Source organism: Aphanomyces invadans (genome assembly GCF_000520115.1).
Source record: "Aphanomyces invadans strain NJM9701 unplaced genomic scaffold supercont1.31, whole genome shotgun sequence".
Taxonomy (NCBI): Eukaryota; Oomycota; class Saprolegniomycetes; order Saprolegniales; family Verrucalvaceae; genus Aphanomyces; species Aphanomyces invadans.
In genome coordinates, this window is record NW_008580176.1 from 574,697 (window position 1) to 598,829 (window position 24,133).

General features: G+C 56.8%; 16 protein-coding genes across 18 annotated transcripts; 6 read left to right on the forward strand and 10 right to left on the reverse strand.

Moving 5' to 3' along the window:
• Window positions 1-18: 18 nt before the first annotated feature.
• Window positions 19-1,809, forward strand: H310_11432. 2 transcript variants are annotated; one of them, XM_008878120.1, is made up of 6 exons: window positions 19-238; window positions 301-636; window positions 681-889; window positions 936-1,154; window positions 1,210-1,477; window positions 1,530-1,809. In XM_008878120.1, exons 1-6 carry the CDS (start codon window positions 34-36, stop codon window positions 1,673-1,675), a joined length of 1,383 nt encoding a protein of 460 aa, XP_008876342.1. In that variant the 5' UTR covers window positions 19-33; the 3' UTR covers window positions 1,676-1,809. The 2 variants fall into 2 exon arrangements, with proteins under 2 accessions (XP_008876342.1, XP_008876341.1); XM_008878119.1 differs by having other exon boundaries at window positions 936-1,477.
• A 199-nt stretch (window positions 1,810-2,008) lies between these two features.
• On the forward strand, window positions 2,009-3,627 carry H310_11433 (hypothetical protein; the record flags this gene model as incomplete). Its single annotated transcript, XM_008878121.1, has 6 exons — window positions 2,009-2,296; window positions 2,393-2,719; window positions 2,838-2,952; window positions 3,164-3,213; window positions 3,252-3,284; window positions 3,346-3,627. 6 exons carry the CDS (start codon window positions 2,009-2,011, stop codon window positions 3,625-3,627), a joined length of 1,095 nt encoding a protein of 364 aa, XP_008876343.1.
• Window positions 3,628-4,573: 946 nt separating this feature from the next.
• H310_11434 (hypothetical protein) lies at window positions 4,574-5,981 on the reverse strand (the record flags this gene model as incomplete). The annotated part of the gene is made up of 5 exons (XM_008878122.1): window positions 5,451-5,981; window positions 5,068-5,397; window positions 4,958-5,015; window positions 4,689-4,911; window positions 4,574-4,614 (listed from the first exon to the last, which is right to left on the reverse strand). The coding sequence occupies exons 1-5, from the start codon at window positions 5,918-5,920 to the stop codon at window positions 4,574-4,576; spliced, it is 1,122 nt and encodes a 373-aa protein (XP_008876344.1). The 5' UTR covers window positions 5,921-5,981.
• Window positions 5,982-6,482: 501 nt separating this feature from the next.
• On the forward strand, window positions 6,483-8,581 carry H310_11435 (hypothetical protein). Its single transcript, XM_008878123.1, has one exon. It carries the CDS (start codon window positions 6,930-6,932, stop codon window positions 8,250-8,252), a length of 1,323 nt encoding a protein of 440 aa, XP_008876345.1. The 5' UTR covers window positions 6,483-6,929; the 3' UTR covers window positions 8,253-8,581.
• Window positions 8,582-8,703: 122 nt separating this feature from the next.
• Window positions 8,704-10,491, reverse strand: H310_11436 (TKL protein kinase). The gene is made up of 2 exons (XM_008878124.1): window positions 9,473-10,491; window positions 8,704-9,423 (listed from the first exon to the last, which is right to left on the reverse strand). Exons 1-2 carry the CDS (start codon window positions 10,486-10,488, stop codon window positions 8,748-8,750), a joined length of 1,692 nt encoding a protein of 563 aa, XP_008876346.1. The 5' UTR covers window positions 10,489-10,491; the 3' UTR covers window positions 8,704-8,747.
• An 8-nt stretch (window positions 10,492-10,499) lies between these two features.
• Window positions 10,500-14,210, reverse strand: H310_11437 (the record flags this gene model as incomplete). Of its 2 annotated transcripts, XM_008878126.1 has the most annotated exons (13): window positions 10,500-10,878; window positions 10,927-11,116; window positions 11,234-11,309; window positions 11,349-11,659; window positions 11,737-12,064; window positions 12,121-12,818; window positions 12,939-13,075; window positions 13,131-13,236; window positions 13,286-13,367; window positions 13,432-13,532; window positions 13,580-13,672; window positions 13,730-13,913; window positions 13,969-14,210. In XM_008878126.1, the coding sequence occupies 13 exons, from the start codon at window positions 14,208-14,210 to the stop codon at window positions 10,730-10,732; spliced, it is 2,697 nt and encodes an 898-aa protein (XP_008876348.1). In that variant the 3' UTR covers window positions 10,500-10,729. The 2 variants fall into 2 exon arrangements, with proteins under 2 accessions (XP_008876348.1, XP_008876347.1); XM_008878125.1 differs by having other exon boundaries at window positions 10,500-11,309.
• Window positions 14,211-14,585: 375 nt separating this feature from the next.
• Window positions 14,586-15,801, reverse strand: H310_11438 (TKL protein kinase; the record flags this gene model as incomplete). The annotated part of the gene is made up of 3 exons (XM_008878127.1): window positions 14,586-14,836; window positions 14,885-15,285; window positions 15,365-15,801. The coding sequence occupies 3 exons, from the start codon at window positions 15,799-15,801 to the stop codon at window positions 14,586-14,588; spliced, it is 1,089 nt and encodes a 362-aa protein (XP_008876349.1).
• A 213-nt stretch (window positions 15,802-16,014) lies between these two features.
• On the forward strand, window positions 16,015-16,413 carry H310_11439 (hypothetical protein; the record flags this gene model as incomplete). Its single annotated transcript, XM_008878128.1, has 1 exon — window positions 16,015-16,413. One exon carries the CDS (start codon window positions 16,015-16,017, stop codon window positions 16,411-16,413), a length of 399 nt encoding a protein of 132 aa, XP_008876350.1.
• A 500-nt stretch (window positions 16,414-16,913) lies between these two features.
• Window positions 16,914-17,676, reverse strand: H310_11440 (hypothetical protein). The gene has a single exon (XM_008878129.1). It carries the CDS (start codon window positions 17,652-17,654, stop codon window positions 17,076-17,078), a length of 579 nt encoding a protein of 192 aa, XP_008876351.1. The 5' UTR covers window positions 17,655-17,676; the 3' UTR covers window positions 16,914-17,075.
• Window positions 17,677-18,192: 516 nt separating this feature from the next.
• On the forward strand, window positions 18,193-19,229 carry H310_11441 (hypothetical protein). Its single transcript, XM_008878130.1, has 2 exons — window positions 18,193-18,636; window positions 18,693-19,229. Exons 1-2 carry the CDS (start codon window positions 18,230-18,232, stop codon window positions 19,093-19,095), a joined length of 810 nt encoding a protein of 269 aa, XP_008876352.1. The 5' UTR covers window positions 18,193-18,229; the 3' UTR covers window positions 19,096-19,229.
• Window positions 19,196-20,135, reverse strand: H310_11442 (hypothetical protein). The gene is made up of 3 exons (XM_008878131.1): window positions 19,689-20,135; window positions 19,514-19,645; window positions 19,196-19,466 (listed from the first exon to the last, which is right to left on the reverse strand). The coding sequence occupies exons 1-3, from the start codon at window positions 20,096-20,098 to the stop codon at window positions 19,280-19,282; spliced, it is 729 nt and encodes a 242-aa protein (XP_008876353.1). The 5' UTR covers window positions 20,099-20,135; the 3' UTR covers window positions 19,196-19,279.
• Window positions 20,136-20,399: 264 nt separating this feature from the next.
• On the forward strand, window positions 20,400-20,839 carry H310_11443 (50S ribosomal protein L36). Its single transcript, XM_008878132.1, has one exon. It carries the CDS (start codon window positions 20,442-20,444, stop codon window positions 20,706-20,708), a length of 267 nt encoding a protein of 88 aa, XP_008876354.1. The 5' UTR covers window positions 20,400-20,441; the 3' UTR covers window positions 20,709-20,839.
• On the reverse strand, window positions 20,409-21,433 carry H310_11444 (hypothetical protein). The gene is made up of 3 exons (XM_008878133.1): window positions 21,317-21,433; window positions 21,174-21,258; window positions 20,409-21,119 (listed from the first exon to the last, which is right to left on the reverse strand). Exons 1-3 carry the CDS (start codon window positions 21,401-21,403, stop codon window positions 20,968-20,970), a joined length of 324 nt encoding a protein of 107 aa, XP_008876355.1. The 5' UTR covers window positions 21,404-21,433; the 3' UTR covers window positions 20,409-20,967.
• A 329-nt stretch (window positions 21,434-21,762) lies between these two features.
• On the reverse strand, window positions 21,763-22,959 carry H310_11445 (hypothetical protein; the record flags this gene model as incomplete). Its single annotated transcript, XM_008878134.1, has 2 exons — window positions 21,763-22,183; window positions 22,239-22,959. The coding sequence occupies 2 exons, from the start codon at window positions 22,957-22,959 to the stop codon at window positions 21,918-21,920; spliced, it is 987 nt and encodes a 328-aa protein (XP_008876356.1). The 3' UTR covers window positions 21,763-21,917.
• Window positions 22,960-22,978: 19 nt separating this feature from the next.
• H310_11446 (hypothetical protein) lies at window positions 22,979-23,571 on the reverse strand. The gene is made up of 2 exons (XM_008878135.1): window positions 23,186-23,571; window positions 22,979-23,135 (listed from the first exon to the last, which is right to left on the reverse strand). The coding sequence occupies exon 1, from the start codon at window positions 23,552-23,554 to the stop codon at window positions 23,222-23,224; it is 333 nt and encodes a 110-aa protein (XP_008876357.1). The 5' UTR covers window positions 23,555-23,571; the 3' UTR covers window positions 22,979-23,135; window positions 23,186-23,221.
• Window positions 23,572-23,758: 187 nt separating this feature from the next.
• On the reverse strand, window positions 23,759-23,959 carry H310_11447 (hypothetical protein; the record flags this gene model as incomplete). Its single annotated transcript, XM_008878136.1, has 1 exon — window positions 23,759-23,959. The coding sequence occupies one exon, from the start codon at window positions 23,957-23,959 to the stop codon at window positions 23,759-23,761; it is 201 nt and encodes a 66-aa protein (XP_008876358.1).
• Window positions 23,960-24,133: the final 174 nt, after the last annotated feature.

Here is a 24,133-nt window from a genome sequence, read left to right on the forward strand (position 1 = left end):
ATGCCCCCAACTTCAAGTCAGTCTTCGTCGGCCATGATGCTGGGCATCCGCACGTGTGCAACCCGCCGCACCGTGGCAAATAGCCAACACCGCTTGTTTTCAGGCCGCAAGGACGTCGCATGTGAGTTGGCGGCGTCTAGCATCCGCTTTGGCGCTGGTGTGACGGCCGAGATTGGCTTGGACCTCAAGGAACTGAAGGCGCGCAACGTCGTCATGTTCACGGACTCCCACCTGAGAGGTACACCCCACCAACCGCTGCATCGTGATTCCTACAGTGTTGTTTCTCACTCTCGCTCTTAGACCTTCCCGTGGTGCACACAGTGTTGGACTCGTTGGCCGACAACGGCATCCGCGCACATGTGTACGATCAAGTCCGCGTCGAGCCAAACGACATTTCGTTCCAGCACGCGATTGCATACATGAACGGCCTGGCGACAGATGTGGACGCGATCGTGGCAGTCGGCGGCGGGAGTGTCATCGACACGGCCAAGATCGCCAACCTGTACTCGATGTTTCCCCCGAGCGACTTTTACGACTACGTGAATCCTCCTGTCGGCAAAGGGATTCCAGTGCCAGGCGCGTTGCGGCCGCTCTTTGCAATTCCGACGACTGCTGGTACTGGGAGTGAAACGACAGGTGCGATGACATGGCACGAACATGGCGTCAACCTTTGATTGCAGGCGTTGCTATATTCGACGACACCCGCACCAAGAGTAAGACGGGCGTCGCCCACCGCCGGCTCAAGCCAACCCTGGGGATCGTCGATCCACTCAATACCGCGACGCTTCCACCGAATGTGGCCAAATACTCTGGCTTTGACGTACTCTGCCACGCGATCGAGTCTTTCACGGCGATTCCATTCACGGAACGACCTTATCCTTCGACACCGGTAAGCCTCACTGCCCTCTCCATGGCTGACTAGGACGTGCAAGTAGAACCACCGCCCTGCATACCAAGGCTCGAACCCGATTAGCGATATTTGGTCGTTGCACGCTCTGCAACAGACCAACAAGTTCCTCCGACGAGCGGTGCGCGACGTCTCCGACGTGGAAGCGCGCAGTGCCATGCTGCTGGCATCCACAGCGGCCGGCATTGGATTCGGCAATGCTGGCGTGCATCTGTGCCATGGCATGAGCTACCCCATCGCGAGCCAGGTACGATGGCTGACAAAACACGACTGGTACAACGTGCGGATGTTCGTGCCAACAGGTCAAGTCGTACGTGCCGCCTGGCTACGATGTCGGCCACCCAATGGTGCCCCATGGCCACTCAGTTGTCGTCACGGCGCCTGCAGTATTTCGTTTCACAGGTCAGGCAAACCCTGACCGGCACATGACATGCGCCCAAGCGCTGGCACAAGGCACGGAGAGGTGGCACAAGTACGACCAAATGACGAGCAAGGCTAAAGCCGAGGGTGCTGGGGACATCTTGGCCGACGAAGTGCTGCGACTCATGCAAGACCTCGATGTTCCACTAGGTACATTCACAGCCATGAGGATCCGAGTCAGGCAAACAACGTGGCTCCCTAGGCATCGGATTTCTTGGCTACACGGCAAGCGATGTCCCGGCGCTCGTAAAGGGGACGCTGCCACAGCACCGCGTCACCAAGCTCGCGCCGCGTCCTGCCCGTGAAGACGACTTGCACCGGTTGTTTGAAAACGCCTTGCATTATTGATTGTCCATTTTCAGGATTCTGATTGGCTATCAATATCCTTGATACGCAATTTAATTCGAGGAAAACCGAAGGATCTGGATTTTACGATCTATGATTGGCCACTGTGAACCAATCTAAATGCAGACATTCTCCGTCCATTTTTTCGAACCCACCGCAGCATGCGCCGCCCAACGGCCAGCCGATGACGCTGCCACTTGATGGTTTGGTGTTTTAAGTGACGAACAAGGGTCGTCCTGTGGCTCGACCGTGTGAATGCCGTGATCGTGACCCCGGAGCTGGCGGTGATGACGCCAGACAACGCGGTGGATTTCCTAGAACGCACTGTCAGTCACGATGCTCTTCGACTTGGCACCGGCGTTCTCACGCGCGGTAGCCGTCAACACCTCCGATGTTATTGCTCCTTCTGCGTTTGCCCCACCTCTTCATGGATGTCCTGCCTTGGCGATCGCCACCACCGACACAGCGGCGACCTCGTCGTACCGACTCGCGATGGTGAAAGTAGCCACCAAGTGCTCAGTGGTGGAGCAAGCTCGCCAAGTGCAAGGCATGCGAGGAGTCGTTGGTGCTGTCTTCTTCAACAGCTCGGCCAACGTCGATGACGCGACCCTCCCTTTCGTCGACGTTCGAGGAATCGTCTCAGATAGCGCCACCATTCCCGCCGCATCCACCAGTTGCAAGGACGTCGCAGCCTTGCAATGACGGCTTGACGTGAAACAGACTACCGTTGTGCTCCACTTGCGCGGGGCGTTCGCCAAGGCTTATTACGACCATGTTGAGATTGTGCTGTATGCATCCTCTACTTCGCCGTCGTTGACACCTCTCTTGGCTTCAATCATCTCGGCTTTTGAGCCGTCAACGGTGCGCTTCACACCGCATGTTCAAGTGTACCCGGCCAAGGAATGGGGCTGCGACAGCCGTCCACTTCAAAACAACTGCCCGTCGCTGTGCGTCGACGACGCCTTTTGCACATTCGACCCCGACAACGACCCAGATCGTGAGAACTCTGGAGCGGACATGCTGCTTCAACACGTCCGCCTGTGGCGCGTATTCCAGTTGTACCCCGTCGCGAGTACGCGGAGCGCGTCGCGGCGACGTGCACCCCTCCCCCGAAAACGCGGCGTGTTTCACGGACGATGCCGTATTGGACATGCATCGCGTGCAGCAATGCGTCGATTTCAATCGCACAATACTCGTCCTCGAGCACGAAGCGCAGCTGCTCTTTGCGTCGGGGCTCACGGATTTCCCAGCTCTTACCGTCGTCGATCCGCTGCTCTATGGTGAGCTTTGTCAGCTTTTCATGTGCACTGGGCGATGTAGACATTTGGAGGTGTACCGAGCCGATCGCGCTGTCGTCATGTCTATCTACTTCGGCTGCGCCAATGCGCCCCATCTCCCTGTGGCCTGCCCAGAGACGTTTTGGTCGAGTCGGTGCAGCCCCCCCCCCGCGAACGCGACAACTGCAGCATGTAACAATTGCGCGAGTTGCAGGCGTGGAAAGTGGTTCCACCGGCTACGACAGCTTCCGCTTCAGCAACACGGTGCGCCATCGCTGTCACGCGGGGTGTTCTTTCAGTAGAGCCGCACTCTCGTGCGGCGTGCGCACATGAACGTAGTCAGTGGACGTGTGCGGTGTCTGCGGCGGCGATGGCTCGATTGATGTTTGCGGGTAGCGACTTCCTGCCAACGACCCGCATTGCAACCGCCTTTGCATGGATGGCAAGGGCGTGCCATGGGGCAAAGCTCAAGTCGATCCGTGCGGCACTTGCGGTGGCCACGGTATGCGGGTGGGTCTTGGTCGAAATGGATGGATACGATCGTTCGACGCGTGTGGCCTGTGCGCTGATCCCTGCCGACAAAACTTCAAGTGCGTTGTCGACAACGGCAGCAGCGAGGCGGTCGTACAGCACGTCGTCCACGGTCTCCCGTGCGTGCCGCCGACCTCGAATGAATAACTTGTGCTGTGCAATAGGAAATCGTGTTTTGAAGATGCAATGCGCTTGAGGGGTCATGCTGGCATCGGTGGCCGCTCTGATGTCCACTTCGATGGACCAAGTCCACGTCGATTGAGACCGACGATGATGTCGCTGTCTACGTGTTTGGGGCGGCACCGCCATCGCGAATTCGACGGCAAGCCTCGCCACACTGACATCGGCGCTGAGCGCAACTGCCGAGACCGTACACATGAAAGTGCTGTCGCTGGGCAGTCCCACCCAGCACGTGGACGCATAGCAACCTCTTTTACGTGGTGTCGGGGATGGCGCTGAGTATGCTAACCACGACGCCACTCTTGCGATGACGGGATGCCGACCTCAAGCGAGAGATGCAGACCATCATGGCCCGCTCCGCTCGTGCAAAGCAACACTGGCGACTATGATCTTAAAGTAGCATTTCTTGCGTGGCGTCGGCGGCAGCTCGCGTGCTTTGCGCATGCAGCTATCCAACGAGCTGTCGGCGATGACAAGTCGCATGCGTTGACGAATGCTCGAGCATGGAGATCGCTGCGACCACGAATTCGAGCGACTGGGTACCTGCGGACGTGTACGACGTCGTGCTGGAGCAACCTTCGCGACGATGCATGCCAACGCGGGCGTTGCCCGGCCTCCGCGCTAGCCTTGTATCCCATTCGAAGCCGGTCGATGCGATTCTTCGCACGTCGTGCTCGAGTTCAGGGGATTTTATTCACATACTTCGGCGACGTCTACGGTCGGCGCCAGCAGCCTCCGCAGGCTGCGGGACACTTCAACGGCCGACGGGCGATCGCGCGGGCATCTCGCAGTGCACCTCCGGCCGATGTCGGCCAGCCAAGTTGGCATGACGTCCGAAAACGATGGCACCAACGTGTTGGCCGTGACGAGCAGCATCACTTCAAGGTCCGTCAACGGCTTGCCAGTCCATTCGTTATGCGTCGCGGTGGGTGCCAAACTCGGACAACAAAACGCCTACAGCCAGACAGTTGACAGCGCGACCGTCTGCAGCACCGTCCGCGGTGCGTCGAGCCCTCACATGCACGCACCAAATGAATACATGTCCGACGCCGATGTCGGCGCGGTGTGTTGGGCAAGGCGGTCCAACGCGTGCTGGCTTCCAACGCCTGTCACTTTGGTGCCGTTGACCGAATCCAGCAACACGTGGCGCGAGATCAACTGCCCATGCACCCGATCGATCGCATGCAAGTGCACGAGCGCCTCCGCGAGGTCAAGTAGGCTCTTGCCAATCCATCGAGTACCGACCATGCGCTGCCAGGAACATGAGGACGTTCCCACCGTCCATGTGCTCGAGCACGATCGACACACGATGGGTGGCTACGAGAGTCCCCACAGCACGCACCGGAGACGAGATGCTGCATCCAAGAGAACGTGGTCAGGCTAGCCCGGTGGTGGGCACTTGTGTACCTGGCAAGCACGTGCAGCTCATGGACAAACGCGTGGCGGGCAGCTGCACTCACACCCGAGCGCAGGGTTTTGATGGCGACGAGGTGCTGCATCTTGTACTTTTCGAGTGTCACCGAGGCCGTGGGGCTTTGTCCGAGCTGAACGTGGACGTGCTTCACATCGCTGTCGTGCGGGATTTGAAAGGTGCGCAACACGGCGCCGGTCGTGTCGGTGGCGTCCTCCGTGGGCACAAGCAGAGCCGATGGCGGTCGGCCACCGCACCAACCCAGCTTGGCCTTGCGTTCGGCGAAGTAGTTGTTTACAGCCGCTTCCATGGCACATGCACCGCCGCTTGTGGTGGAGGTCGACATGACTGTCAGTACCATCGTGACAAACCAACGCACCACGATGCGGGCCATGCCAACGCATGGCGCCGGCGGTGGAGATCCCCGAAGACACCTCCACGGAGAAGGGGTCGGAGGTAAGCTGTCGACGGACGCGTTGTCAGTTGCTCCAGCAACGTGCACCAGTGGCCGCTGTCAGAGTACTGGGCTTGCGTACACACGAGTGGGCACAGGTGGATGGCATCGGAGGTCGTCCTGAGGCTCGCCATGCAGCCCTCAAACGTCAAAGCGCGCGCATGGCACGCGGCACCGTCCTTGGATGAACACTCCAAATGGCCACGCACGTTGACGCGGACACCGAAGTACAGATTGGTCGCAGCATGATGATGGCAATGTGGCACGCGAGGGTCGGACGGGTCGAGCGCTGCTAGTGCCGTCGAGCACCAGTAGTTGCGCTGGTTGTAGCCCGCAGTGCGATGTAGCTCCATGTGCGTCAAGCCGCACGCCAGCACGGTGGTCACCGACGACATGTCGTTCGAGATCACTATTCTACACGCGGCAAGCGAAAGATGCCAAATGCAAACGGGCACATCGTTGTCGACTCGAGCTACACACTCCATATCACTGGCGGCATTCCGGCGGACTTGTGCGAAGAGCGTGGTCGGTGCCGTCGATCGCACGCACCTCCACGGAGTTACTGGCGACGTGGCTGCGAACGCGACTCCCTCGACCAAGGCGACCGCCAGCGCGACCAGTCGTTGCTCTCTCATGGGCGATCGACTTGCGGATCGCTCGTGCCTGGGAAATGGGGGACAACAGGGATCGACGTAGATACCTAGCTGCCTGGCGCTTCGAATGCGACGCCGGGCATTTCTCGGTCAATGTAAACACCGTGTCTTTGGCCAGCGAATTTCCGCGGTCACTTGGCGAAACGGTGCGGTCAAGATGCAAGGTGCGATACTATTTTGCATCGAATGGGAACTGCATGGTGCGATGCGTTCTATAAAAATCAGTACATTTTTGCTTAGATGTTGTTTACGTTGTCGGTTACATCGTGCACGTGGCATGCCACAATGGTGGAATCAAGCACCATTCGCTCATCCCCATCCGCGGCCGGCGCCGGAGGAAATCCGCCGCTTTGCGCAACGATGCACGGCGCAGAGATGGATACAGCGGAGGAATAAGTGGGACCTGGCGCTTTCTACTGCGAGGTGCCTTGGATAGGGACGGAGGCGTCCAGGACCGGCGATCCTCTTGCGACGGCGCGTCGTCCTTGGATCGACAATCAGCGCATGCCGTATACATCGACGAGATGTGTCCCATACATGCAGGGAGAAGAAGTCAGTCCGATTCGGCGCATTCCACTCCCGCGAACGAAAGCAGCCAAGTTGTCGTTGGTGCTGGGCCGTTTGAGTGCGGTTGGCGCCGCGGAGTCGAGTCGCAAACGGCCCAGCCCATCCCCTTTTGCTTCCGTGCGCCACAGCCATTTCCGACAACGTTTTTGGCGTTGCTGAGCAACTTGTGAAGCAATTTCTCTCGATGCTAACACTAATTTCCGGTAGGAAAAAGTCGGCATCGTGGCCATTTTCAACGTCGTGGGATCGACCGATGATGGCGCTGTCGTCGCTGACATCAGACACGATGTCCGTCATCACGAGCTTCCTCAAGGTCGGGTCGATCTTGAGCCTTGGAGCTACATCCAAGACCATGCACTCCATCGTCACAGGGGCGGTCCTGTGGGAGGACCTGTGCATCCGGGACTTCCGCATCAACCCGCATTCGTTCCCCCGCACCGCGACAGGATGGTTGCAGCTGTACAAGAACATGAAAGCTCCTATCGTTTTAACGTGGGGAGAGAACGGAAACGGCCGCTTGCGACAACCAGATCAACCGTCGTGGGGCAGGGTGCGGTCGCCGACGCCGATCGATACAACCGACATTGGGCCGATTGCAGCGATGGCGTGCACGGGATGGGGCATGCACGCGCTGAATCAAAAGGGTGACGTGTGGTTTTGGGGTGCATTGGACGAATATTCCATTCAAACGACGGGGTCGAGGGTGCCGCTGCCCGAGCCGTGCCGCTCCATCTGCGGGGGCCGATCCTATGGGTGCGCGCTCGGCGACAGCGGCGCCGCGTACGTGTGGACGTCCGCGCGAAATGCGTATTCTGCGGCCAAGTTCACCGTGCAAGTGACCAACTGCACGCCCACGGAAGACTGTCGCCATGTCAAAGCCAAGGCGATCGCGGCGGGATGGAGCCACGTCGCGCTGCTCCTCGCAGACGGGTCGATCAAGACATGTCACGTCGAAACCATCCACTCGATCGCTCAGACCAAGGCGTTTTCGATTGCGTCGGACCCGCGTGACCCCATTGACCGCTTGGTCGCGGGCTGTGACTTCACCGTGGCGCTGTCCAAGCGCGGCCTCGTCTACTTGTGGCACGAAATTGGGCAACCGCCGACGTCCGAGTCCCTCCATTTCGACACAAACGACAAGCTAGGGCTGCATGGAGCCCGGTTCTCCCACATGTCTGCGCGTTTGCACCACCTCGCGCTCGTCGACGGCGCAACTGGGCGCCTACGTATGTTTGACCTGAACCGGGGTCGAGAAATCACGTCGACATGGATGGACTCGACACGGGAAATCGCCAAAGTCTCGCACGGCGACTGGCACGGCGGCGCGTTGCTCACGAACGGCCAAGTGTGGACTTGGGGCAACGGGTCGTGTGCCCTTGGTTTGGGCACGGAAACCCAACGGCAAGTGGACGAGCCGCAACAGATTCACCGTGGGCTCGAAGGGCTGTTTGTGTTTGATATTGCGTTTGGGGGATGGCATTCCGCGGCGCTGGCGTTTCGAATCTAGGCCGAGCGTCGTGCGCCATCGCGATGCCGTCGATGGCGCTCTTCTAAGATGAATGTCATCCAGTTCGACGAGAAAATGACGAGGGAGCACGGACAGGGCGCACACCCATGGCGTGACGATGACTGCCTTGCATGCTACCACGAACATGAACACCGTGTCCCGGTAAAAGAGTCGGTGAGGCCAAGTCGGAGCAGTGACGTGCTCGTCGTGCGGTGAAGTCGGTCCCGACGGCACTTGGTCCAATGGGTATTTTGTAGTGGGTGAACGAGTTCACCCTAGAGAGCTTGCGGTGGTTCAACCTCGCCGCCTGCGGGCCACGGGTTGCGCGCTCCATGTGCAAGATGGAAGCGCTGTCGACGACAATGTCGGCGGTGGTCGTGCGCTCCATCGACCACGGTGCGCTGGTCGCACATTGATTCAGCCAATCCAAGGCTTGCATTCCGTGTGCGGTTGTAACGATTGACCAATCAAACACGTCGACCATAATAGAGCATGTTAGAGATGGGTGGGCGACGGCCGCGCGGTGTTGTTTTCGTCCAGGATGGCGTCGAGGAGGTCGCTGGCCGACGGGCGCAGGTCTGGGTTGCGCTGGAGACACAAGTGGGCGAACCCGACGAGCCACTTTGGCATGGTGTTGGAGAACCGAATGGGCGCCGTGTGGTTGACGATTATGTTGATGAGCACGGCGTCCGTGACAGGCTGGCCGTTGGCATTGCGCACGTCGTGAAAAGGCGCTTGGAGCGTGTCGAGTTCGCTGAGCACCATCCCAAGCGAGTACAGATCGGCCTTGGCGCTGTAATGGCTCGATTGGAGCACTTCGGGCGCCATGTACCGATACGTGCCGACCCCCATCGTCATCGTGTCACTCGCCATGGCCGTGCGCGACAGCCCAAAATCCGACAGCTTGGTGCCTTTGACCTTGTCGAGCAAGACATTGCGCGTTTTCAAATCTCGGTGGATCACGCCCTGGCTGTGCAGGTACACCAGTCCTTGCACAATGGCCTCGACACATTTGAGCTTGGCGGCCCATGGAAACGTGTCGGCCGTGTGGGCTTTCAAGTAGTCGCGCAGGTCGCCGTTGTTCATGTACTCCAAGACGCATTGAAAATCCGCGGCAGCATCTGACGTCCATGCAACTCCGAGAAACGCGACAATATATGGCGAATCCAGCCTAGTTGAACCAAGCGATTGGGATGACGTGGTTCGCGAGTGCCACCTACCGTGCCAACAGCGTCATTTCCCTGACGAAACTCTGGACGTCCGCGGTGTGCTGCTGCCGCCGCGCAACGATCTCCTTGATCGCGACCACTTGGCCGAGACACGTGCCGCGATAGACCTGGCCAAACCCGCCTTTGCCAATGAGCTTGCCCTTGACAATATCTTGAGAGGGAATGCGGCATCCCACCAGCGCAGACAGATCCACGACGCTCGCATCCAGCGTAACGTCGTCATCGATGTGTTTGGTGTACGGGGGGGCTTCCGTTTCTGGGGTTTTCTTTTGGCGCCGAGATCGCTTGAGGTAAATGAACACGCCGACGGCGATCGCGACCACGGCGAGGGGAATGGCGACGGCGACGGTGACAGTCGTCGAAGACGACGAGCTAGATGACGACGTGTCTGTGGTTGATGGCGCTTGTTCCATCTGTGGAGGAAACGTCGAAGTGCTGGCAGCATAAGTTGGAGCGGGGACAACCGTGGACGGCCGATTGGATGGAGAGGCGGCTCCCGTCGACAAGCAAAACTCTGGCAGCGGTTGGGACAAGTCAAGTGGTTTGCAGGGCAAGGCAATCGGCGCAGGTTTGATGGATGTCGACATGAACAGCCCAAGGCACGACTGGGTTGTCGTCACGTACGCGCATTTGGACGGCGTTTCGATGAAACATTGGTATGCTTCTTGACCGTCCACACGCAACGCGGCAATCGCCGGGGTCAATCGGTCGCTGTTCTGGCATTGATACAACGATGCACTAGAAGTGGCGCCAACAACGATCGCCTGGGTACAGTTGACGTTGGTTCCAGCCCGCATGTACATGGGGCACGGAATTGTCACGAGCGACTGCGTTTGCGACAAACACTGGCTCAACGTGGTAAAGCTGGTGCATGTGATGCCATTCTGGGACGCGCACTCGAGGTCCCCCGTCGCGGTGCTGAGCTGCACGGACCGAAAGCCCAAGCTCGTCACGCCGAAGCATGTCCACACCATCGGCGGAGCGCCAGATCCAAAGTCGCGCGACATAACACACTTCCAAATTCTTATTGGTGTAAATCCGAGTTAATATCACCAATCAAAACGCGTAAACTAAAAAGGGCCAGTTCCACGTGTAGAAAAAGATGGAATTTTAGCCAATCCACGGGGCGGATTGACGTGTAAAGAAAGTTGCTGCGCGTTACAGCTGCAGCAAAAAAGTAAGAACACCCGCCGAGTCCCATTGGCGCCGTCCCGATCGAGTCGGGCCATCGCATGCAGGCACGACGGCTCAGCCTTGATGCGTGAGCCAGTCATCTAGAGCGGCCGCGATTTGGCCCATACATGGTCTTTCAAGGGGGTCGACTCGAAAGCACTGCTCGAGCAGGTCGTGGTGCATCGCAGGACACTCTTGCCACTCGTCGAAGGACAGTCGATGGCCTAGTGGTCCGCTTGGCGTTCAGTTGAAACGCTAGGTGGATCTGGTACCTTCTAGGACCAGCGCGGCGGCTTCGTGGGGCGGCAAGTCGGGGAACGGTTCCGTTCCCATCATGATTTCAAAGAGCAGCACACCAAACATGTACGTATCGGTCGCCGTCGAGAACACGTGCGGCAGCTCTAAGCTCTCAGGAGCCATCCATTTGAGCGGTCCCGCCGAGTCTCGGTCAAGCACATGGCCCTAAACACACCATCCGTTCAAGCATGGCGCATTTTTCAGTGCATGCAAGGTGACGGCACGCACGCGCCACGGCACCGCGATCGATGCCCACGCATCTTCCTTTAACGTCTAGCGTACCATGACGCGGTCCATCGGCCGCGACAATCCAAAATCGCACACTTTCACATGGAAAGTGTCGTCGACCAAACAATTTCTAGAAACCCATCAGCAAACCAACGCGACAACGACGTACCGCGCCGCAATGTCTCGGTGGACGAAATGGCCTTGGTGGATGTTCAAGATCCCATGGGCGGCATCGCGCGCAAGCAGCGTCTTCATAAACGTCGAGAATTCGTGGCGTTTGGGCGCGGTGTTGTAGACGAAACCTTCCAAGCTCCCGTTTGCCACAAACTCCATCACGATCGACAGGTCGACGCCGTCGTCGCAGGCCCCGACGAAGTCGACGATGTGCGGGTGGTGGCTCAACATTGTCAGCGCACGCACTTCGTGCTCGAATTCGGCCTTGGACACGCCGACGTCCTCCCGCAGCGTTTTCACCACGACCTGTCCATTGTCGGTCAGGTCCCCAAGGCACCACGATGGTCCACCACACGTCACTGCACGGGATCGAGTCGTCGCACCTGCTGGTTTGTCGGCAGGTACAATGCCTTGTACGCTGTGCCAAAGAAGCCCGACCCGACAGGTTCTTGAAAGACCAAGTCGTGGCGCGGAATCACGACCGACTCGACGGGCGGCGCAAGTTCTTCGAACGAGCTCGGGTACTCGACGTCGGCGGCGTCGTCGTCCATGCCACGGTGGCGCTGTCGGCCGACCATGGATGCTGGCAGCGAGAAATGAAGAATCGCGACGTGAGTCCCGACGACAATGCGGGCGCGGCACAGCGCCGACCATTCCGTCGCGTCCGGGTCCAACTCGACGTCAAAAAACACCCGCTCCATGTCGCCGAGCCTACGGCGAAAAATCACGTCGTCCACCAGTCCGTGCAAGTTGCACGAGCTGTGTACCAGTGCAGCGACTTGGACAGCTCCCCGATGCACTTCCACCCGACCGGAGGCTCCAAACGGATCGTAATCATGGCTCGAAACTCCACTTGGAGGCCTCTCGACAACCGCCCCGTTTCCATGGCATGTTGCGCCGCCGCCAGTTCGCGGACGTCGTCGGCTTGGTGAGGTAGATATGCCCAGATGAACACGCGGCACGTGGCGTTCGTCAAAGCGGGCGGACCATACGCGCTGAACTTGACTGCGCGAGTCGAGTGCAGGTGTGGCATCGACGAAACATGATGGCGCATCCTCCCACGGGGTCCTGTGGTTTGGCTAGTTAACGACGCTGACCGATCCCTGGTCTTGACGGGGCTGGAGGCGGCCGGGGCATGGGTGTGGCCGATCGAGTCCACCGTGTGGCAGTGGTGGGTCGGCAAGAGCGACGCCATGGCGGGGGACGGAAAGGCCTCGATCGACCGGGCGATGTCTCGTCCAAACGAAGCATGCGGATGTCCCTGGAACTGGATCGGCGACAGCGCTGCGTATGGAAATGGAGCGTACAGAGACGGCGGCAGGGCGCTATAGTGACCAAATGTGCTGTAGCCGGACGTAGGAGTCGAGTCGTCGCTATCGTCGGCAGCTCTGGCGACTTTTGGGGCCAGGTGTGTGGTTTTCGCACGGGATGCAGAGCGGTGGGCTCGCGGCGGCACCATGACGTACTACCACCACGCGCACGGTTGAGTTTTCTTGAGAAGGTTGTTTCTTGGACCGCACCGAGTCACCACAGCCACACAAAACATGGACCATCGACTTGCAAGTGGAGTGTAGGAGGTACCGACCGTCTCAGTAGTGGGCTGGACTGGCGGCGCAAAGGCCAGCAGCTTGGACGGAGGAGGGGCTGCAGATGCAGGTGGCGAATTAGCCATCGCCATGCACAACCACTGGCGGTGCCGGAGGTCCGCAGTCGTCAATGCACCTACCATGGATGGAGACACGTCAGCGTGATGTACGAACTGTGATCGAGATAGTACGAGGAGTGGTAAGGCAATCGAGAATGACGTGCTGGGCGCTGGACGAGAGGTGGAGAAGGGCGGTCCGGTCGATGGCGAACGACGGTGTGTCCATGTTGCATAGGATCTAGTCACGGATGGCGTTGCGAGGAAGGGCTTTGGGGAGGATGGAGTACTTCCGCCATGGGAGACGTCACCGCCGTCGCGAACGGATGGCGGCCACATGCGAGCACGTACAGCACGATCCCAAAACTGAAGCTATGGGAACCCCATCACAGCGTTTACTCGATGCAGTAGAGGAATACTCCCATGTAAGCAGTACATGTCGTGGGATTTGTCCTCGGAAGTGGCGGGGACGGACGTGATGCGCCATGGATCGAGCTGCACTGGCACGTGAAGCACGAGGTGTTCGTGTGGGTGAACCTGCGGGCACGCGTTGAAGTCACACATCGAGGAGAGAGATCGCATACAAAGAGATTGCCGAGGGTCAGGTTGCCGTGGACTATTCCCTTGGCATGAAGGGCATGCAAGGCGTTGAGGAGACCGACGGCCCGACGTCGCAGCTAGTGTAGGCAATGGAATCGAGCGGGAGATGGTGTCGAGAGCGGCTCCGCACGCACCTGGGCTTCGGTGTATCCGTGTAGGTACATGACTTCCTGTAGCAGAGGTTGCGCAGTCGACGCGGCGGATTGCACGGTCTGCACCACGCACACTGTCAAGTTGTTCTTGTCAAACATCCCAACAACCGATTGAACATGTGGGTGCTTGATGTCTCGGAGGCATTCGAGTCGTCGCCACGCGTTCCTACCATGCTCGTCATGATCGACAAGTCCGCAGCATACATGCATAAGGACTGTACTCGTGCAAGGGCTTTGCGATGGTTGTCAGCAGCACTTCCGCTCCATCGTGTGCTGCGTCCAGCGCGTGGTTTTCGATAGCCCCGAGTGCGATGAACCTGTCCTCGGGAAACGGGAGAATCGACGACGACCGATTGCTCGAGGCGAGAGAAGCAGAGGTAGGATGCACAGGGAATGGCACTGTCCATGGCGCACGCATGTCCGAGTCCAGCCGGAGGTTCCTGCGTGGTGGTGCAATCACCATCGGTCAAGTGACAAGCAACGACCGTCATTCTACCCACCTGGCTATAAGAACATATACTGCAGGCGATCGAACGTTTGAGTTGTAAATTCGACGGTGTCCTCGAGAGAGAGCTCTTAAACCCAAGGACAAGGCCACATACATTCCTTCGAGACGGTTTCAACCTGCAGCGACAGCGCTCCTGGCGGTGGCGCAGGGCAGATGCATGTGGTCGGGGGAGAGACCGAACTACCTTTAGCGAGATAGAAGATGGTACTCGACCGGGAGGGAGCCGTGTGCTGATATTGCAGGAGGTCACCGACGAGTGTGGATCATACAGTAGCATGAACGCGAACAAGATGACTCGTCACGTCATTCGATTGTTCCCGTGGACACGTTTTAGACTTGCATTTGCTCGCGCAAGAGGCTTGCAATTTCAGCGGACGATGGTCGGTGCGTCGGATCGCGAGACACACAGCGCTGTCCAAGTGCCGCAAGCCAAGGTGGCATCGCATGGGAGAAGGGAATGTCCACAGCGTCCGAGACAAGCAGGCCGACGATAGTGACGTCAGCCAAGGCCTTTCCAGTCGCGGGGTCTTTTAAATGCACGAATGGGATGTCGTGCGTGTCGAATTCTGTTAGCACCATGCCTACGCATCAAATGATGTCCTGTCCACTCCATCCGTAGTGAAGCGTACCAAACGAGTAGACGTCGGCGGCGGTGGTGTAGCGATGCGAGAGCAGCACCTCCGGTGCCATCCATCGATATGTACCGACACCGGCCGTCATCGTCGATGTCGTTTCTTCTCGCGATCCGCCAAAATCGGTCAGTTTCGTGCCCTTGAACGTATCGAGCAGGACATTTCTCGACTTGAGGTCGCGGTGGATGATCGGGAACGAGTGGAGGTACACCAACCCTTCAACGATGCTTTGAATGCAAAGAAGCTTCTCCGTCCACGGGAACTCGTCCGGTGCATGCGTCGACAGCACTTCCTTCAGGTCGCCTCGATTCATGTACTCGATGACGCACTGGAGATCCCTGGCGTTGTCGTCGGCCCAACTCGCGCCAACAAACTCGACGATGAACGGCGAGTGCAACCTACGGAGAATGTTGGTGTTTCCGCTGTTTAAACTCGAAATGGATCAACATTCTTCAATCGAATGGCCGTTTTTCGTACATGGCGAGGATTTGAATTTCGTCAGCAAAGGCGGCGACCTCCCGCCGCGTCGGGTGGTTCCGTAGCAGCGTCTTGACCGCAACTTCTTGGCCACAGAACCTGCCGAGGTACACGTCTGCGAACCCGCCGGACCCAAGCATCGACGTGATTGCGATGTCGTGGGCGGCAATGCGGTACACTTCCAGGGACGACAGATTCAACGGTGGCGCGGGCGTTGTTTCCATCATCTGTGCATACTGAGGCAAGCCGTCGTCGTTGTCGTGGAAAGATGCAGCCATGTTGCTTCGACGCCGGTACAGGAGAAACCCAATCCAGGCGGCCAACACGGCAATCGCGACGGATATGGAAACGATCAGGACTGTGGCTTCGTCGGTCCATCCACCGGGTGATGCTGTGGGTGGTAGCGTAGATTGCGCGGTCATGTTCGCAGGGATCATCGTTGTGGGCAACACGGAGAAGATTATTGGAATGTCGAGGTGCCTGGAGAGGGGACTGTATTTGTCGAACACTATCTTTGAACGCAACTTCTCCGGAACTTCATGCCGCCGCAAGGTGGTTGTGTCGTCCAGAGCAGTCAGCCACGACGTGCACTCGGCGTCCGATGAGTAGATTGCACATGTGTCTTCGCGACGATCCCAAACACAGTCCAAATGGCCGTTCGTATCGTTGCCACTGATCACGAGGAATGTCCCTCCTTGAGTGGACAAGATATTTTGGCATCGAAACACGCGTGGATGATGGAGAGCCTTCCACGCAGACGTACACCACTGTCGAGAGTTGCTGCTCGTCGTTGCTCGCTGCCGCTTGAAACTAGATCCACGATCACCACCGCCGCTGCATACAAGTCTCTCGTGCGTCGACAAAGACCGCCGGCGCATCTCACAGTCGGCGGGCAGGGTCCACATGCAGTCGTCATCATGTGTAACCGATGCAAGGCACACTGCATCCCCAGACACAGAGTCCATTCGTACGGGTGTATACATGCCACGGTCCCCCTCCATGCATGCCGTCCATCTACCGTCGGCATTTGTCCTCATCTTGCAGACTGACAGCACGGGTGGATGATCTAGGTCATGCGGTCGACATATCCATACGTGACACCCTCGTGACGAGCCGAGAACCCTCCGGATATCCCGACGAAAACATGGTTACGTTTCCGGATAGCCCGCCTCTCCCGTCGGAAGGAACATGGAACACGACGCGGATGGGACGGCAGGTACCCGATGCGTCTTGGTGGATGCTGCCTCGCGACTGCGTCCCCGTGCTGGCGGTATTGGGTTGAATTCCATCGTGACGGAGCGCGCCGCGCGCTCCCAACGGGAAACAGTACGTTGTAGTCGTCTATAGAGTACAACCTTTCTCAGATGCATAGACGACCAACGGTGCAGAGTGCGGGAAGCATCGTCTGAGGGGGACACATTGTCGCGTGCTTTGCTAGCCTCTACCACACGCCATGTTCAGCTGAAAAAATCCAGGTGCGGTCGCGAATAGCACCACAGGTACTGTTGTCGCCGCAGTCGTGCAAGAAATAGGCTGATATTGTGTGGTACTGTAGTTGCACTCGTTCAGCGACTGCGTTGCTCGGAGTGGTTCAGAAATTGCTGGATTTATTCATGATGTGACTTTATGTGCCTTACACTCATCCTCGTGCGCAGTTGTTGTCTATGTGAACGTCTACGTGTTGCGCGCCCTGGATGCCGCGGCAATCGTCCTACCATCGTGAAGGTGGTTCGTAGTCTCCGTCCGTCAGGCGTCGTTGTGCAAATGGATTGAAGTGCTGCCTGTCTGACATGGTCGAGGAAGGGGCTGTGTGGTGCGGGGAATAGAGCGGCGGGAGCGGTGGCCGAGTGCCCCACGACGTTGCGTTCGAGTCTTCGTAGTGTGGTGGTATCGGCGTAAAGTGCATTGGCGGCGGCGGGTGGCACCAATTGCCCGAGGCCGATTGGGCGAACGACGAGTCGTCCTGCATTTGTACTAAAATCTCGGACACTTCGCGCTCAACATCTTGTAGCGTCGATGGCGATGAAGGAGACATCAGAACTATTTTCGGCTTCTTTGACGACGTCGGTTTGCTGCGCGAGATGTACTCGTCCAAGTCGAGCGACCGAATTGCACGCGAGACCCACGCACGCTGGCTGCGGATCTTCTTGTCTGTGAACCCGTCGATGTGCAAGGAACAATACCGGATAGCGTCGTTGATACTCCTCGGCTTGCCGCTCGCAAAGCTCTCCTCAAGCCACGTCCCCAGCACATGCTTGTGGATCTGCTTCGGGTGCACCCGCTCCAGCATCGTGTTTGTCGGTGATCTTGACAATGTAGACCTCTATATCTTCATGCATCAACTTGTCCCAGGTCTACGTAAAACTGTGAAATTCAATAAACGCATCCCCTTTTTCCCCCACATCGCGACTTTTGACGAATCCCCCCAACGTACACTCAATTCGATTCGACATCGGTGGTCATGCGACACCAGCAAGTGGTCCGCATTCCGGCGGCCGTCGAGGGCGTGGTTGGGACGCCCCTCTATGCAATCAGCATGGACGGCGGGTGAACTTGGAGCGCCAAGACCATTGAAACAACTCTAGTCCTGGAGAATGAACACTGCACATCATGCTGCAGTGAATTTAGAGCTCTATTGCAAGCGGAAGTAAACTCTGCGCAGCGCAGTAGACGTGGTAGGACGGATTCTTGGCATCGGATGTCGTCCGTGATCGGCGTATCGGCCAGCGCAACACAAGTCCCTCATGAGCTTTGACCAAGTGCTTCAAGTGGTTTGAATGCCACGGCGTTGGGAATTCCGGATAACGAAGGGAGGTTCGGATAACACTGCACGACGACCCCACCCACACTCGGAGGGTGAGCAGGATGCGCGGGTACATGGGTGAAGAGGTGGAGATCCGCGATGTGTGGGCAAGCAACCTTGACGAAGAGATGAAGAAGGTCCGCCAAATTGTGCGCCGCAAGTGCTACGTCGCAATGGACACGGAGTTTCCGGGGGTTGTGGCTCGTCCGATTGGATCGTTCACCACGACCACGGAGTACCAGTATCAAACCTTACGTTGCAATGTGGATCTGTTGCGGATCATTCAGCTCGGCCTTGCGTTCTTCCATGAAGACGGGACGGTCATGAGGGACTGCCCAGTTTGGCAATTCAATTTTAAGTTCAGCCTCAACGAAGACATGTACGCCGAGAACTCGATTGAGTTGCTCAAGCAGTCGGGCATCGACTTCGCTAAGCACGAAGAGTGTGGTATCGAAGTAACTCGCTTCGGGTACGTCCATGACGGCTCCTTGCGTAGATGAGACTTGTGCTTATTCTCCACGGTAGCGAGCTGCTCGTCCCGTCCGGCCTCGTCCTTGAACCGAACATCAAGTGGTTGAACTTTCAAGGATCGTACGACTTTGGTTATCTGCTCAAGATCTTGACGTGCGCGCCGCTTCCGTCCGATGAAGACTCGTTCTTTGAGCTGTTTCAGCTCTACTTTCCGTCTTCGTACGATCTGAAGTACCTCGCGTTTGACTACGACAAGATGGGCGGCCTGAGCCGCTTGGCCGAAGACCTTCAAGTCGAACGCATTGGGACCATGCATCAAGCGGGGTCGGATGCACTGCTGACGGCGGGCGTGTTCTTCAAGATGCTGGACCTGTACTGCGAAGGGAAGGTTGAAAATGCCAGCAAGTATGCCGGGCACTTGTACGGGCTCGGCACAACCCTGGCGCTTTTGGGGTAATGCCAAGCTCATGTCGAGTCACATTTGTTGTGTTGTTTTGAACTTGCCGTCCATTGGATAAAATCATGACATTTCAGTCAATCAAAATGTAGCCATTTAGGAATCGATGTATGAGTGGATAAAACAAAATTATGTGGCGAATCAAAATGCTTCATGATGACACAAAAATGCCAAAAAGTCGTTTCTATTCCTGAAGAATAAAGTCCAAGAGCGGCGCAATGGCTTCGGCGGAATGGATCGAGTACGATTCAAACACGACCTCGCAAGGGGCGTCGACGTCAAATGCAAACGGAACGTTCTCGCGGCCAAGTGGAATGGACTCGTCGTCGTCGTGCGCTTCAAGGGACGCCCGCGTGCTCTTCAATTGAGACCTACCATGTTGTCAGACAACACCGCTCGAGTACCATTATGAACGTACAACTCCGTTTCTAGGAGGGATTGAATGTGCGAGGGCGTGGCGGCGGTCGCTACATCAGCCTTGCTGCACGCAACGAGGAGTGGAATGCCGTTATCGTGGACTTTGGGGTGGACGAAGATGTCATACAAAAATCTATCATGACGATCAGTGCAACGAAGCGGAATCGCAGACGTACTCAGCAGCTTTACGAACTTGCGCGGCGTCACCGACCGTCGTGGCGTCGACCACAAACACAAGCTTCTTCGCAATGGGGTAGAACTGCGACACTTGACTTCGCAGCCGCTCATGCCCTGGAAAGTCCAACACGGACACAGTCGCGGCCTCTTCATCAAACAATGGAAAAGTTTCCAGCGTTTCCTTCATTGATGTCACCGTGTCCACCTTCGACGGCCCATCGCGCAAGCGATGAAACAACGCAGTCTTGCCACCACCACACGGTCCCAGCAACAGAATCACATCGCGCTTTCCTCCAGGGCTGCTTCCAGATGCAGCTAGCTTGATGATGAATGCAAGAAGGAGCACGAGCACTGCCCCTGCGACGACATACACTGCATACAGGTTGCGGTCCTCTTCGTCCTTCGACATGTTGGGTTTCCGTGAATTGACGTGGAGCAAAATTCGTAGATTTTCCTGTGACAACTAATATCTCAACACTTCGCTCAAAATCCCTCTATATGATGTTTTTTGCACATTTCCAAACAAAAGCAAAAAATTGAATATCTGCTCGTCTGAGATGTCGCATCCAAGGAACCTGAACACTGCAAAATATGTCGAAAATATCAGTCAATTACGTCTGGATTTCGCGATAAATTTCATCTTGTCGAAAAGTCAAACGAAGCCTTTGAATATCAATAAGTTCAACCTCTACGTTTGAATATATGGTGTAGGCAATTCCCAACCATCAACGCACAACAAGGATCCCATCAAGATGAAGGTCCGCTCGTCCGTGAAGAAGATGTGCGACTCGTGCAAGACCGTTCGCCGCCGCGGCAAAGTGTACGTGATCTGTGACAAGAGTCCCAAGCACAAGCAGCGCCAGGGATTCCACACCGTCGCGACTCCCGCGGTCGTGAACACTGCCCCGGTTGTCGCATCGCCCAACACGAACTTCCGCGCGATGATGTTGCGCGCGCAATACCCTGGTTTGTCGTCGTTCCAATCGTTCCGCGACGCTGCCGCTAAGCCATTGTTCTAGTGCAATCAATAGATGAACCTTGTAGATTCTTGCGACCTCATCCCGCTTGTGTTGGCCACCATTGTATGCGACAGACAACACGACGTTTTGTTTTCAAACAATGCTTTGAATATCGCCTTTTGATCTGGTGGATTTTGTTGCGCCCGACACACAGGGTCGGATATGCCTCGCTGTGGCCCCGCAGCACATTACGTTTCATGCAGTAGAGCACTTTCGTTCCCACTTAATGCCAATCACACCACCGCAACCTTGATATGATTTAATGGAAGTCTTCGAGGTGGACTTCAAAGATCAAAGTGGCGTTGGGAGGGATCACGCCTGGGACGCCGCGAGCACCATAGCCGTAGTCGCCCGAGATCGTCAAGACGGCCTTTTCGCCCTTGGACATTTGCGCAACGCCTTCGTCCCAGCCTGTAGATGTAACATGGAGTCACACCACGAGTAGACAAAAACTATTCAGTGTACCTTGAATGACGCGGCCAACACCAAGGGGGAATTGGAACGGGCGGTTCTTCTTGTACGACGAGTCAAACTCAGTTCCGTCTTCCAGCTGCCATTGCGATGAGAATCCTCGTATGCATACTCTCACGTGCACCACCATCGATTACCTTGCCAGTGTAGTGCATCACGCACGTCTGGCCTTGCTTGGGGCGTTCGCCGTTGCCTGCTTGCGTGGTCGCGACTTGGACTCCCATCGTTCTGAGATGACTCACCACGGCCGAGACTTGGGCATCTAGATCCGGTCATTATATTTAACTTGAGTTTAGTATTGAAACGCACAATTTATTTTTGAATAGTGTTTTGGTTGAATGGCCGACAACACTTAAATGAGCTTGTCTAAAATGGAATATTCTGCTGTGATAGATGAATTCCATTTACATTGGCAATCCTTCGACTGCCGAGGTTTCGTGGTTCTGTGCACATTTTCCAGTTCACCATCGCGCCAGATCGCGCGCCACCACCACGCGCTACTCCTCCACCGACGCATCTGCCCGTTCTTCAGCTGCTGCTAGGCTCGTGCGTCGTTGGTGGTCCAACGAATTACTGCATCCATGCCGGGCGGCGCACAAAGTACTGTTGCACGACTGCTGCGAGCACCAATTCTCGGTTGACCAGGGAACGCTGTTGGATTTCTTGGAATTGAAGTGTTACGGTGGCGAAGTGGACGATCGTTATCGCCGTTCGCGCGACAAAGGAATGATTTGCGCGTTAGCTCCATATAGCATCTCGAATTGCGTCCATGTCACTCCAGCAGCACGCGGAGAGAGTCAACGTCAATCGCTTTTCAGCAAAAGTGGAGCCTGCAAAGTAGAGCAATTTACTCATCCACGAGTCGAACGCAATGACGTCGCCGTCCAACATAGATGCCACGGCGCATTTGGCTGCGACGTTGACGTCGTGCACGAAAAAGGGCAACTTGAACATGATGGAATTGGCCGACCCGGTCGTCGTTGCAAACTGGGTACGAAGCGGGCCTGCATCATCGAGTTTCACCAGCTTACAGCACGAAATACGAGTAATTGAACTTACCTGGACAGAAAGCCGTGACCCCCACTTGGCCTCGACATTCAAAGGCCAACCCTTGACTCAAACGCAGCATAAATGCCTTGGACGCGGCGTACATTGCCGCCAACGGCATGGCATTTGCGCCAGAGATTGAAGAGATGTTTAATATACGACCCGATTTGCGCGCGAGCATGGAGGGAAGCACGAGGTGGCACAACGATGTAACAGAGAGAACGTTCAACTGCATCATGTCCGTGATCGTGGTCGAAGACAACGTGGAAAAGACGCCACGTTGGGTGCCGCCTGCGCAGTTGACGAGGATATCGATCTCGAGCTTCAAGGACGCGACAAAATCGACGATAGTGGGCGGTCCTGCTGGGGTACCCAGGTCAGTCACACACACGTGCACGTGGACATCCCACACGTCGTGAATCTCGACGGCAATACGCTCCAATCTTTCCTTCGACCGACCAACTAGAACAAGGTGAAATCCCTTCTCCCCGAGGAGGTACGCGATTTCCCGACCCAGTCCAGACGATGCACCCGTGACAACTGCGACGCCATCCACACGAGGCGCAATCGCTTCGAGTTGTCGACTGTGGTAGCGAAGTAGGCATTCGTCAGCCACAAATATGGCAAAAAGGACTAAAAGCACCGCAAATAGGATGTCCTCGACTGTCGCGGCCGCTAGGAGGTGCAGCGACAGCGCCAGCGTCACGGCCCCCAGAAGATGGATTCCCCACATCGTTTTTCGACTTGGAAGCAGCTACGGATAACATGTTTTTATCCGTACAACCTCAAGCCGCTCACAACAAATGAAAGGAGTGCCGAGCTGGCGGCCACAAGCAGTTTGTGTGCTCCATGGCTGGCCAGCTAGATCACACTTGTTGACCGCCCTTCTATGCGTAGTTTAAAAGCTCTCTATTCCATGTGCTTGGTGAGCCATGGAAGCTGCATGATGATAGCGTTGCGTCATTTGGACGAAGGACGCGACCGCAGGTGGACCATCACAACAAGCGCGACGTCAGCACGGTAACCTTGCTCATGACAAGCCCGCCCAAGAAGATCACACCCATGAGTGCAAAGTAGGCAAACACGGAGATCATGGTCTGCTGCGTCGGTGTCTGGTTGTCGTTGTACAGGTGGTCCGTCACCACTCCACGGTTCTGCCACGCATAGTTGGCCATAATGGACGTCGCACACACCAGAAAGACACGAACCACCTTGGGCATCGCGACATCGCTTTCGGTGACTTTCTCCTCGGAAGCTGTCGGCTTGACCACGTCCTTGGCATCGGAGGTTTCGGCTGCGCCGCGGCGTGCGCGCTTGGTTGTCGCCATGATGTCGGTCAGGGGCGACAATATCGAATGTTCAAGGTTGACGCAATATCAATTGTCAGAGGAATTTTATTTAAATGCACGTATATTTATTTATTCAAAAAGTAGTAACCTCGAAAAAAGACCACGGCCATGCGCCAGGTGGAAGAAGACGAGATTCGAGGAATTCGATGCAGCATGCGTTGACAGGTTGAATTCGCCTGAGCTTTATGGTGTCAGCGCAGCCAAGACGTCGGCTGTCTTCAAGACAGTGGCGAATTCGTTGTGTAGCACTCCAAGGGAGATCTCGTGGACGGTTTCCGCGTCAAAGTTGGGGGTCTGCAGTTTGCTTCCCGGTGCGGTGGTGTGCTCGAACATTGCAGTGGCGTCGCAAGGCAAGTAGACGGTGAACCCCAAGTTGCCAGCCATGCGCACAGTGGTGCTGACGCAATGGGAAGTCGTGAGGCCAACGACGACAAGGACATTCCACTTGTTCGCACGAAGAAGCGACTCCAACGGCGTCCCGATGAACGACGAGTTCACGTGCTTGATCAAGACGTGCTCGCCTTCGATGGGCTCGGCAAACGATTGCGGCAGGACGCC

Bases quoted from the DNA above. Each gene is read 5' to 3' on its own strand.
- H310_11432 (XM_008878120.1), top strand. From the start codon at position 34: ATGATGCTGGGCATCCGCACGTGTGCAACCCGCCGCACCGTGGCAAAT. The intron at 890-935 runs GTAAGCCTCACT...ACGTGCAAGTAG, and splicing joins GACCTTATCCTTCGACACCG to AACCACCGCCCTGCATACCA. The intron at 1,478-1,529 runs GTACATTCACAG...GTGGCTCCCTAG, and splicing joins AGACCTCGATGTTCCACTAG to GCATCGGATTTCTTGGCTAC.
- H310_11435 (XM_008878123.1), top strand. From the start codon at position 6,930: ATGCTAACACTAATTTCCGGTAGGAAAAAGTCGGCATCGTGGCCATTT.
- H310_11436 (XM_008878124.1), bottom strand. From the start codon at position 10,488: ATGTCGCGCGACTTTGGATCTGGCGCTCCGCCGATGGTGTGGACATGC. The intron at 9,424-9,472 runs GTAGGTGGCACT...TGGTTCAACTAG, and splicing joins GAAATGACGCTGTTGGCACG to GCTGGATTCGCCATATATTG.
- H310_11440 (XM_008878129.1), bottom strand. From the start codon at position 17,654: ATGCTGGAGCGGGTGCACCCGAAGCAGATCCACAAGCATGTGCTGGGG.
- H310_11441 (XM_008878130.1), top strand. From the start codon at position 18,230: ATGCGCGGGTACATGGGTGAAGAGGTGGAGATCCGCGATGTGTGGGCA. The intron at 18,637-18,692 runs GTACGTCCATGA...TCTCCACGGTAG, and splicing joins ATCGAAGTAACTCGCTTCGG to CGAGCTGCTCGTCCCGTCCG.
- H310_11442 (XM_008878131.1), bottom strand. From the start codon at position 20,098: ATGTCGAAGGACGAAGAGGACCGCAACCTGTATGCAGTGTATGTCGTC. The intron at 19,646-19,688 runs GTACGTCTGCGA...TCGTCATGATAG, and splicing joins CAAGTTCGTAAAGCTGCTGA to ATTTTTGTATGACATCTTCG. The intron at 19,467-19,513 runs GTACGTTCATAA...ACAACATGGTAG, and splicing joins TCCCTCCTAGAAACGGAGTT to GTCTCAATTGAAGAGCACGC.
- H310_11443 (XM_008878132.1), top strand. From the start codon at position 20,442: ATGAAGGTCCGCTCGTCCGTGAAGAAGATGTGCGACTCGTGCAAGACC.
- H310_11444 (XM_008878133.1), bottom strand. From the start codon at position 21,403: ATGGGAGTCCAAGTCGCGACCACGCAAGCAGGCAACGGCGAACGCCCC. The intron at 21,259-21,316 runs GTAATCGATGGT...TCGCAATGGCAG, and splicing joins TGATGCACTACACTGGCAAG to CTGGAAGACGGAACTGAGTT. The intron at 21,120-21,173 runs GTACACTGAATA...TTACATCTACAG, and splicing joins TGTTGGCCGCGTCATTCAAG to GCTGGGACGAAGGCGTTGCG.
- H310_11446 (XM_008878135.1), bottom strand. From the start codon at position 23,554: ATGGCGACAACCAAGCGCGCACGCCGCGGCGCAGCCGAAACCTCCGAT.